This window comes from Perca fluviatilis, chromosome 4 (assembly GCF_010015445.1).
Source record: "Perca fluviatilis chromosome 4, GENO_Pfluv_1.0, whole genome shotgun sequence".
Classification (NCBI taxonomy): domain Eukaryota; kingdom Metazoa; phylum Chordata; class Actinopteri; order Perciformes; family Percidae; genus Perca; species Perca fluviatilis.
This window is the reverse complement of record NC_053115.1, coordinates 29,211,926-29,224,259: the sequence shown is the minus strand read 5'-3', so window position 1 is coordinate 29,224,259 and position 12,334 is coordinate 29,211,926. Positions and strand designations below refer to the sequence as shown.

General features: G+C 40.7%; 1 protein-coding gene across 1 annotated transcript; it reads left to right on the top strand.

The window, feature by feature from the left end:
- Positions 1-45: 45 nt before the first annotated feature.
- Positions 46-11,663, top strand: dram2b (DNA-damage regulated autophagy modulator 2b). The gene is made up of 8 exons (XM_039798976.1): positions 46-298; positions 1,684-1,833; positions 2,074-2,141; positions 2,824-2,966; positions 3,086-3,263; positions 6,374-6,456; positions 7,213-7,305; positions 11,063-11,663. Exons 2-8 carry the CDS (start codon positions 1,703-1,705, stop codon positions 11,174-11,176), a joined length of 810 nt encoding a protein of 269 aa, XP_039654910.1. The 5' UTR covers positions 46-298; positions 1,684-1,702; the 3' UTR covers positions 11,177-11,663.
- The last annotated feature ends 671 nt before the right edge of the window (positions 11,664-12,334 follow it).

The window sequence follows — 12,334 nt, the reverse complement described above, 5'->3', positions numbered from 1 at the left end:
CCTTCAGGCAACCACTGAAGGTCCCACACATTTGTTTTGTTTTTGACCGGCAGCGCATGCGTGCAATGCATAGCTCCACTCTTAACAGAACTCCTGTCTACAAGGACAACGACGCTGTGACAACTTTTAAACTGTGACCATTTTTTTTTTAATTGAAAGTGTGGCTCATGACCTCTGCGTTATACCGAGGATTGTTGACGCTCGACAGAGATCTGAACACCGGAGTCCGGTTTGAAAATAAGTGATAAAGGATTTTTTTGAAGCAGGAAGATTGTGGTCGCTGGAGGACTTGAATAACGTGAGTGCCATTACGTTTATAACCCGACTTTATGTCAGTGTGGCTGGCTCACATGATGCCATTTCCTCATTGTAACTTATCCGTATGGTCCAACCAACACATACAACTATACAAACTTTGACATATAGGTATATCGTTAACGTTAATTTTGGTCGGCGAAGGTTATTGGCCGTAGCTAACGTTAGCTAGCTAGCTAGCTGCTAGCCATCATCTTTGTGATTTGAATAGCTAGTGATTTGTACAAACGTCGCTAACGTTATTGATGCATATTCGTTACTGTTACTGTCTGTAACGTTATGTGTAGCTAACGTTATCTGTGTGTTTGTACATTCAGTGTTTGGTTTCTGATGTATTCTCTAGTAAAGTTAAAGTGAAGTAATGATATTTTGCGAGACGTGCAAACTTGGTTTTTGAAAAAGCGTAAACTGCACATTTTTTAATGGAGTTTGGTTTGTGGGACATTCGTTCACTATCAACGAGAATAACCGCGAAAACAGCTAATTTTACAGACTTTTGTCTGACATTCTCTGTTTCAATTCCTCAGGGAGAATACGGGGACTTTTCTAAACAGTTTTTAAAACTGTTACAACACAACCCTGTTTATCCCTTTTAAGTTTTAGGTTACAAGTCCCAGGTGAATCTGGATGGATGAGCTTGTTATTAGTTAATGAATGAATTAGTATGTATTATCTGTCCAAGTTTTACTCAGTCTCGGTGTTTATACTTCTGTGACAGATTAGGATATTCAAATGCTCATTACAGTTATTTAGACCGGTTTTGCACCTTTTATGTGACCCACCCATCAGATTCTGTGATCTCAGTAGGAACCATGTTGCCTCCACAGATGGTTTTTATTGAAGTCACATACAGTATTTTACCAAAAATGAGGCTTCCATAGTATTATGAAAGGGTAACAAGTTGTTATGGCAAAAATAGTCAATTAGTTTCCGAGAGCCGAAGATGACTTCAAATGTCTTGTTTTGTCTGTCCAACAGTCTAAAACCCAAATATATTCAGTTTACAGTGATATAAAACAGAGAAAAGCAGCATATTATCACATTAGAGAAACGGCAGCTAGAGAATGGATGGAGTTTTTGATAAGTGACTTAAATGACTAATTGATTAAATTGAATTCAGTCTGTTGATTAATCAGCCAATCAATCATTTCAACACTACAGTGGGGATATTTTGAGACTCAAGTGTGAACTGCATAATTCATCTTTTACTGTTAATGTACAATTTTACTTTTTCCCAGTGGGACTTTAATTTTGTCATCTTTGTTTAAATTCTATTTATTGCACATACTCAAGAAGACGATGAGACTGTAGGAGGACACTGCTGTGTGTATATCAATGTGTGTGTTACCGTTTGTGTGTTGTGTACAGGACACACAGTGAGGAGACCATGTGGTGGTTCCAGCAGGGTCTGTGCTTCCTGCCTGCGGCGCTGGTCGTCTGGACAGCGGCGTCCTTTGTCTTTGCTTACATCACAGCGGTGTCGCTGAGGCACGTGGATCCTCTGGTGCCTTACATCAGGTCTGAGTCTGGACACACACACACACACACACAAAGTAGTTCCCATATGTAGAATTGATTTGGCCCGCACTCCTTATGAGCAAATTTGTAATATTACATTTATTTTTTCTTATCAAATGTCTCCATGGAAACATAGCTGAAACATCTTGTTATTTTATTTTTATTTTTTAAATCTTTTTATTGAGATTTTCAGCAAAATAAATCAAATTTCTCTTCAGTGAACTTTGTTGTGTGTTGCAGCGACACAGGAACGATGGCACCAGAGAGGTGTGTGTTCGGCATAATGCTGGATGTGTCAGCCTTTTTAGGTAAAACACACACACACACACTACACTACACTACACTTTATGTGAAACTACATTGAGTCTCATTCGTAGTTATAGACATAACAATCAAAACAAGACCTGCAATCTCTGATGATTGATTAATTGGGGAGAGTCTCAAAGGAAGGAATCTAATAAAGTAAATCAGTCAAGCTAGCTCTCTGAGCTAATGCATGGAAACTACTGTTGTAACAAACTCGTCATGCATTCAAATGAAAAGTGAAAGAGAGGCATTATGAGCACAATGTAATTAATTTACTCTACTTCTGTTTAAGGTGGAGCTTTCAATTCTAATTTAATGATGGACTGTTTCATAATAACAATGCATTATCTAATTGTGATATTCTGTGAGTAAATTTGAATCTGCAACGTAACCAGTAATATTTCTCTGTCGGGTAAATGTAGTAGTACAGTATTTTCCTCTGAAGCAGAAGTACACAGTGTGAGTAGTATACAGTTGGGTTGCATATTAAGCATTTGGGGGATTTCTGTAAGTTATCTTGGGGGACAATGGTTCTGCAGCAAGCTGCAATACCAAAGGCCAAGCTCTTTGAATTTGAGGGATTTCAGCCAAAATGTTTTTGTCTATGTAAAAAGAATATTAGCTGATATATGGTTATTAGACTTTGATTGATTATTTTTGAATGATTGGTATGTGTGTTTGCAGGGATAGCCACGGTGTACGTGCGTTACAAACAGGTGGAGGTTCTGACGGGTCAAGGCGAATTCAAACTGAACAGACTGAACCGCTTTGGGCTGCTGCTCGGCTTGATCAGCTCTTTTGGGATGTGCGTGGTCGCAAACTTCCAGGTGAGTGCTGCTGGTCCTAGATCAGGTCCCATCTGTACATTGTGGTGAAGTGTTGAACGTGTCAGCAGTGAATGTGTGTGCGTGTGTGTGTGTGCGCGTGTGCGTGTGTGTCAGAGCAGAAGACCACGCTGTTCTCCATGCACCTGGTGGGGGCGGTGCTGACTTTCGGGGTCGGGGCTCTCTACATTGTGGTTCAGACGCTGCTCTCGCTCCACATGCAGCCTCACGTCCACAGCAGGACCATCTACCTGGTCCGGCTCAGCGTCGGACTCTGGACCATGAGCAGCATCATCAGCAGTATCCTTTTGACAGGGTGACAGCTGGAAACACAGAGCCCAGAGCGGACTAACACTACAGTCAGTAAGAGCAGAGTTGTAGTGAGATCATAATTACTCAATGAGAAATGTTTTCATTATTATTATTATTATTATTATTATTATCTTCAAAGTCCAACCAGTTCCGAAGGTTTGATTTTGACTGACTATTTACAAAGTTAGTGCAAAGATGCATGTGCACTCCCAGATGTCTAGGGTTGGGCATCGTTTAGATTTTAACGATTCAGATTCCAATTCCGATTTTTCTTTTCAATTCCGGTTCTTATCGATTCCGGTTCTTATCGATTCTCGATTCCGATTCTTTGAGGGGTGGAGTTGAAACGGGTCACATGCTTATTTCACAAATAACAGGAAAGTTTTATTTTGATTCAAAGCTGGGTTGCAGTTTGACGGGGCTTTTCAATGTAAAATAAAGCCACACTTACTGTGCTCCATGGCTGCAACACAACAAGCGCCTAGCCGCTACGGAAACCAAAACTTGTGCATGTTAAATTTGGAACGCATGATCAGAATTGAAACCAAATCCTCCAAACGATTCCAATAAAGAAACGATTCCGATGGAATCGTAATTTTTGAAACGATTCCAAGTAGGAATCGGTTCTCAATGCCCAACCCTACAGATGTCCCTGTGTGCCACGAGGTATTTCCCACTACGGTAACGTGCCAACCCTGGGGCTTCCTGTAACCTGAACCTTTAAAAACCTGTGTGACTTTGGTTCTAGGTTTTGCCTTTTGTTTACATTGGGTTTTACAAACTAGACCGTTTTTGACATACGACATTTAAAAAATGTGACCCAGGTACAAACGTTATAATTGATGTGTTGTTTGGTAAGCGAGTGCAGTTAAGTTGTGGTACAAAAAAAGCTGTGCTAGTATTGATGTTTTTTTTTATATAAGATATGATAAGATAGATCTTTATTTTTCCTGAGGGAAACTGTTTAAAATAAGAGAGCAAACTGTTGCTGGCTGCCACTCATACGGTGCCGGATCCTGAAATATACAGTGACATTTAAATGTCGGTATCATTAAATTAATGAAAGGACTCTACTTGCTGTTACCTTGAACAGCAGCTGGATTCTTGCGATACCATGAGATTGCATGAGAATCGCACATGAAAATCCATCTTGTCAGGCTTCAAGTAATGCGTTTGTGTCGGAACCAATCAGCGTCCGAGCCGGAGCTACTGCCAGCCACGTGCGTGCGTGCGTGCGTGCGTGCGTGCGTGCGTGCGTGCGTGCGTGCGTGCGTGTGTGTGTGTGTTTGAGTGACGGCCGCCACTGTTCAGTCAAAACATTAATGACGGATGTGATAGACGGATGGTTTATCCAATCACCTGCAAGGCATTTTTATTGAAAGTGCCTGCCCTTTGCCAAACAGTTTCCTACGGCAGCTTTTTGGATGGTTCTGTGTTAAACCATCTGGTGCGTCAGGTTCTATTTACAGTAGGAGGTAGAGATATTGATAGATAGGCCTTTTCCACTACAGGTACTTAACAACCAGTAACTTAAAGCTATAGTGCGTAGTTTCTGTCGCCCCCATGAGAAATTCTAAGTAATGGCAACAAAACTGTCGGCGCGTCCACATGATACAAGCCTGGACACGGAGACCAAGATGGACTCTTCAGAAGAGGTAATTATCTTCACTCGAGCTTCTGCGCAGGAAAGTCGCCGGACGCCACAATCTTCTGAACACAGCCGTACTGAGAAATCCAGAGAGAGTTGTGTGGAGCTGATAGTCTTAATTAGCTTTGTAGCAACTCATTTGGCAATGGTTTGAATGGAACGGACGTTCAATAATATCAAAAAGTTACGCACTAAAGCTTTACAATGGAACGATTGTCATAGTTTCTGCTTAAGTTTCCACTGTTCTGTATCACCTTTTAAAGACATAGGTGCGGGAGATTATACTAAATCCAAGTTCCAGGTACTCTTTGGGGTGAAAGAAATGTAAAGGCTTCTGTGCAAAACCCCACAGTTAATAATGTTTAGGTGTCACCTTTTTAATAATGTATATCCAAAACCTTCTGGTTTTGCAAAACACAAGGCACAACCCAGAACCAAAGAGGTTTTTTTTTTTAAAGTTCAGGTTATGCAAAGCTCAAAGTTACATGTGGTTGAGCTTTATTGTCAGATATCTCTTCTCTACATCCGGCATTTATCTAGACTGATTACTGCTTACTGTGTTATTACTGATCTACATCACTTAATAGACCACAACTTTCTGTAAATTGACTCTTCACTACACCACAGCATTAATCTAGACTGTCTATTAATATACATTGTGTTATGACTGATCTACCTCACTAACTAGACCATTAGATTATCTGTTTACTGACTCTTTACACCATCGACTCTTTACTCCATCTCAGCAGTGATATAGACTCTCTGTTCATGTATATTGCATATCCATCGACTTACTTGCACCTCACTACGTGCCGGCATTTGTAATTGCCCACTTATTCTGTACTTTATGTAGCACATTGTATTCTTTGTTCTTGTACTGTATTGACGGTGGAACTATTTGTTGTCTTGCACGCCTACGCTTTTCTTGGCCAGGTCGCCGTTGCAAATGAGAACCTGTTCTCAACGGCCTACCTGGTTAAATAAACAATATATTTTTTTTTAAATTAGTAAAAAAAAGACCTGCGTCGTTCAGGACAGGTCAGCTGCCAGTCCCGCTCTTTCTCTGCTCCATACCTTCAAATCATCTTATATGAAAATACCAACCAGAATACTTAACTTGTTGTGTGCACACACCAATACTGTGCACACAGTTTACACGGATTATTTTTTGGGCATTTTAGGCCTTTATTATATAGGACAGTGAAAGACTGAAAGGGGACAGAGGAGGGAATGACATGCAGCAAAGGGCCGCAGGTTGGAGTTGAACCTGCGCCCGCTGTAACAAGGACTGAGCCTTTGTACATGGGGCGCACACTCTACCAGGTGAGCTATCCAGGCGCCCCCAATGTTGAATATTCTGACTCAGAATATCACCTGCATATTTATTATGTATGAACGCCGTGTGTTGGAGCAGTGAGCTGTGATCCTTAACAGCATCCTCTCCTGCCAGTGTTCGTATCGTCAGTCATCATGTACAGCAGTCTGCCGGGAGTGGACGTACCTCGCAAACTGCACTGGACTCCTGGAGAAACGGTTAGTTTTGTAGCATCAAAGTTGGATTTTTTTTTTTCAATACTTGTGCAGATATGATATCCAAGTTTAAAGGTCATATGAAATGCTTTTATATAGGCCTCAGTGGTCCCCTAATACTGTATCTGAAGTCTCCCGAAATTCAGCCTTGGTGCAGAATTACAGCCACTAGAGCCAGTCCCACAATGATCTTTCCTTAGGATGTGCCATTTCTGTGTCTGTAGCTTTAAATGCTATTGAGGAGCAGAGAGGGGGGTCAAGATGGAGGGTGGGGGTGTGGCCTTGACCAATTGCCACGCTTGGCTCGTTTGAAAGCCATGATGTGTCTCTCTTTCTCATGGGTGGGCCAAATTCTCAGGGCGGGCAAAGCAGAGAAAGGGGAGGTAACCTTTCCCCTTATGACATCATAAAGAGCAAGATTCCAGATTGGCCCATCTGAGCTTTCATTTTCTCAAAGGCAGAGCAGGATACCCAGGGCTCGGTTTACACCTATCCAGGGGAACTCATATTAATGTTAAAAAACCTCATAAAGTGAAATTTTCATGCCATGGGACCTTAAGTACTGATACTAAAATGATGCCTTTTATAAACAAATGTATATGACAAACATGAACATGCGTTTCTAACTTCTCAGATGTTAGAATGTTATCTAAACACAAGCAGCTACACAAGAACTTTGTCTAATTAAAATAGTTGCACATTTTGGTTGGTAACACCGCTCTTTGCAGCATTACATTGACGTTTGTATGTCTTTTTCAGGGTTACACGGCTCACATTATCAGCACCGTGTCTGAATGGTCCCTCGCCTTCTCCTTCATCAGCTTCTTCCTTACCTACATCAGAGATTTCCAGGTAGTCGATCTTATCTTTTCACCCACACAGCTGCCTATTTATTTGGTTCAGTAAAATTAGGAAGTCTATAAGAGAAGTATGAACAAATTTAATTCAACATGAAGTCTCGTAACGTACATGCTCTCAACCAGCTCGGCCGCAGAAGGACTGTAGTTCGCTCTTTAGGGCCAAAAACGCCCGTGGAGACTTTTGTGGAGACCCACTGAGCAACATTATTAGAAATCAATTGGAATTTAGTATGCAGTTGTTCTTAATACATCCATGCTTAATGTGCCTAAAAATGTAATTACACAAATTGAAACCTTGCAGTTGTATGCCTCCGTCAACCAGTCAATTTGCAGTTTACATCCATGTCTGTCCAGACTCCTATAATATACAGTCCCCTCCAAAAGTATTGGAACGGCAAGGCAAATTCCTTTTGTTTTTGTTGTTCACTGAAGACATTTGGATTTAAGATCAAAAGACAGTAAGAGACAAGAGTTCAGAATTTCACCTTTTATTTCCTGGTATTTACATCTTGTTGTGTTAAACAACTTAGGACATATCACCGTTTGTATTAGACCACTGCATTTTTAGGTGAGCAAAAGTATTGGAACAAATAATCTTAAAGTAAATAACATTTAATATTTGGTGGCATAACCTTTGCTTGTAATAACTGCCTCAAGCCTGCGACCCATCGACGTCACCAAGCGGTTGCATTCTTAATTTGTGATGCTATTCTAGGCTTTTACCACAGCTTCTTTCAGTTCTCGTTTGTTTCGGGGGGTTTCTCCCTTCAGTCTCCTCTTCAGGAGGTGAAATGCATGCTCTACTGGGTTAAGGTCAGGTGATTGACTTGGCCAGTCTAAAATCTTCCACTTTTTCCCCCTGATGAAGTCCTTTGTTTTGTTGGCAGTGTGCTTTGGGTCATTGTCCTGCTGCATGATAAACTTCCTCTCGATTAGTTTCAATGCATTTCTCCGTAAATCGGCAGACAAAATGTTTCTGTACACTTCTGAATTCATTCTGCTGCTACCATCATCAGTTACATCATCAATAAATATGAATGAGCCTGTTCCAGAAGCAGCCATGCATGCCCAAGCCATGCAGTGTTTCTTTTTAGGATTTATTTTTTTTTTTTAAGTGGGGGCAAGTCCGTCCGAAAAACCTACACTTAGAACGGACCCACCGCGGTGAAGTTTTTGGTGGAGCTGTTGGTTTAATAGTCGACTCGGAAGAAAGCGAAAGTTTTGACAATAAACTACATCCACACAACAGTATGTGGAGTTAAACTGGACGGGCCCAATAACCTCTGAATAGTTGTACTTGTTGTTAAATTGCAATGTGAGCGGCAGCCAACGGGGGGGGGCATTATGTCGGCAGGATCATTTAAAAGGCAACTGACTACCTTTTTTGTACAGCCCTATTTCTGATACCGTGGTGGCAGAAATTTTGCCATGGTGGGCCGCCACTACAAAAATCAACATAGAGGAAACACTGCCATGACATTACCTCCACCATGCTTCACAGAAGAGCTTGTATGCTTCGGATCATAAGCAGTTCCTTTCTTTCTCCACACTTGGGCCTTTCCATCACTTTGGTAGAGATTAATCTTGGTCTCATCAGTCCATAAGATTGTGTTCCAGAACTTTTGCGGCTCATCTCTGTACTTCTTTGCAAATTCCAATCTGGCCTTCCGATTCTTACTGCTGATGAGGGTTTTGCATCTTGTGGTATGGCCTCTATATTTCTGCTCTCAGAGTCTTCGTACACCAGTAGTTTCTTTCTTTTTCAGGACATTGCCCAATGTTTGTCCAATGGCTCTAGTCGATTTTCCTTCTTTTCTCAGCTTGAAAATGGCTTGCTTTTCTCCCATAGACCGCTCTCTGGTATTCATGTTGGTTTATCCTCTTTAACAAGAAATGCAGTCTTCATAGGTTTAAACTAAGGATAAAAACTTAGACAGTCATGCAGAGCTATTTAAAGTGCCCATATTATGCTCATTTTCAGGTTCATAACTGTATTTTAAGGTTGTACCAGAATAGGTTTACATGGTTTAATTTTCAAAAAACACCATATTGTTGTTGTACTGCACAGCTCTCTCTCACTGCTGCAGATCCTCTTTTCACCTGGTTTCTGTTTTAGCTACAGAGTGAGACCTCTTTTCATCTTCTTCTTCTGTACTATCTTTGATTGCACTCGCACATGCCACGAGTAGCTCAGATGTAGAGCATGTCAGCTAGCTAACTCTAGAGACAGTAAAAGAAAGGCTGTTTCTTCAACTTTGGTCAGTTACAAGGCAGGATTAGCTGGGAGACTTCTTCTAAACCAGGGAGCACATGTAAGTAGTTCTTTTGTAGATTATGGTGAACGTGTGTGTGTTGTAGCAGTGCTTTGCTATTGAGTCAACATAGCATGCTAGCGTTAGCCGGCTAACGCTAGCATGCTATGTTGACTCAACGCTATGAGCTAACGGTTGTGGTTAGCCAGCTCATTTCGGACTGTGACGTCACAGTCCGAGGCCGATTTTGAACAGCTCACCAGGAGACTGAAGGCAGGACACATTCAGAAACCGTATCTCACTCAAAACAGCATGGATGGATTTTTTTCAAAGTTTGTATGTGTGTGGAAGCACCAGAGACACAAAAGAACACCCCAAATCCCAGAAAAAGTGTTTTTTTCATAATATGGGCACTTTAATGTTTGAACAATCAACCAGTAAATACCAGGAAATGAAAGCTGACATTCTAAACTCTTGTCTCCTACTCATCTTTTGATCTTAAACCCAGATGTTTTCAGTGAACAACAAAAACAAAGGAATTTGCCTTGCCGTTCCAACACTTTTGGAGGGGACTGTATATGTAGCGAAGACTTTGAATGGAATTTTATTTAAAGGTTTTGCAGAACATTATGATATCACAGTGAAGTTGACCTCCAACCACCAAAATGGAATCAGTTCATTCTTGAGTCAAATTGGCTGTTTGTGCCAAATATGTGGGAAATTCCCTCCAGGGGGTCATGAGATATTGCGGTCACAAGTATGGAACGTACGGACAGACACCCTGATAACATAATGCCTCTGGCCACGCCTGTCGTCGGCACGGAAGAATAAAGGCTGTGTTATTTTTTCCCTTTTCAATACCACACATTTAACGTTCCATGAACCACACAGTTAGTCAAAACCTACAGACTGGACAGGACCAGGCTTGCTTTTTACAGACTTGATGCTAAGCTAAGATAATTGGCTGCTGCTTCATATTGAAGCCGAATTTCCAAAATTCAAAATACACCTACCAACACCTCTTAAGCTTACTAGTCAAACATGTTGAATCTCATTTGTGAATTTGTTTAAAGAACTGCAGCGTAAGGTGGCAAATTGCAGTTTTACAGGATTCATATTATTATGTGCCGTTTCTTGATTTCCGGTTGTTCCCTAAGGAATTGTGGCAGCACCTTCTTAACCCCATAAGATTTGATTTTAACATTTCTGTTTTTGCGCTGACTAAACAAGATACAACATGTTAATTATTTCGCTTCAGCGATGTTGGCAGGTGTTTTTTATTTAACTTTGAACAAAGCCAGACTAGTTGTTTCCCCATGCTTCCAGTCTTTATGCAAAGCTACTCAACTAAAGGACATGAGATTGATATCAGTCTGAACAACTCAAAAGACTGTTTCCCAAAATGTTGAACTTCCAAGTTCTTATTTAAGATCTGTGTTGACAGAGAATATTTCTTAACTTTTTTTTTTATGTTGTTTGTTTCTTTTTTTTATGAAGAAAATTCAGTTGCGAGCTGAAGCAGATGTGCAGAGCAGCCACCTGTACGACAACTGGCCACACAATGGCGTCGCAGCCTCTGAGTCTTCTCCACTGCTGGCAGGAGGAACATGACCAGCTGCAGAGCACCCCGCTGCTTTTATACCAGTTTTAACTATTTCTAATCAAGCTTAAAGCCTTTTTATAAAGACTCCCTTAAAGCTGGTTTGGTGGCTCGTAAAAAAACATATCCTCTCCCCTCTAGTGTTATCTATCCAGTCAAATAGTTTGGGTTTTATTCGTCCAAGTTTGGAGATTTGGGAGATAATATGAGGGGAAAGAGACAGATTTTTTATTTTTTATTTGGGGCAAATTATCCTTTTAACCCAAATATGAGGCTTTGCACTTTTTCCTCAAACTGCATCGGTCCTTCTCGGTGACTTACTCCACCTCAGCGCTGCACTTTATGCACTTGATGCTATTATATTTTAAAACATCCACTGTGGTTTATTTTCAGTTATACATTATACCTGCTCTTCCTTCACATGTCTGTGAAGCCCACTGGGGTCATATGGTAGAAAAAAAACATGCATTTAAAAATAAAACGTTATTACATTTGTCACTTTTATTATTTCTTTATTCTGCATTTAAACAATTAAAGCTGCAGTGGGTAGAATGCAAAAAAAAAAAAAAAAAAAAGGCCAGAATTTGACATAGAGTGAGACCTCTTCCGGCAGCTCTCCCTCTGCCCTCTCTGTTGCACGGACAATGCATGCGCAGAACAGCCAATAGGAACGTTCTCGCTCTCTGAAATGACCTGTGATTGGCCAGAGTCTCCCAGTCTGAAGCCTGAAAACAGAGCCAAGAGGAAGTGCAGAAGTGTAGTTTTCTCTCAGACAACTTGAATTTCAATATGCTGAAAGATTATTAGATATTTGCCTAAGAATGCAAAATACCAAGAGCATACCAGTGCTTTAATAACTGAATTTTAAGCTTGTAACTATTCTATTTATTAATGCTACTTTCAATTATATTCCATTCATTAATCTTTGCCTATTTCATCTCAGTTTATGTCTACTGCTTTAACATTCTGTGTCTAACAAAATGTACTGAATGCGTTTTTTTTACTAATAAAAATGTACAACTTTTTTTTCTAAATATTTTGAATCCTGCATTATTTACATTCATGTTCACTAGCTAGCAGTCTTCTTCACTGCCTTTGTGGTGCATTCACGCGCTACAATTGGCCCGGCATCCATGCTTCGCGTGAAGTAATGGACGTCGATTTGTTCA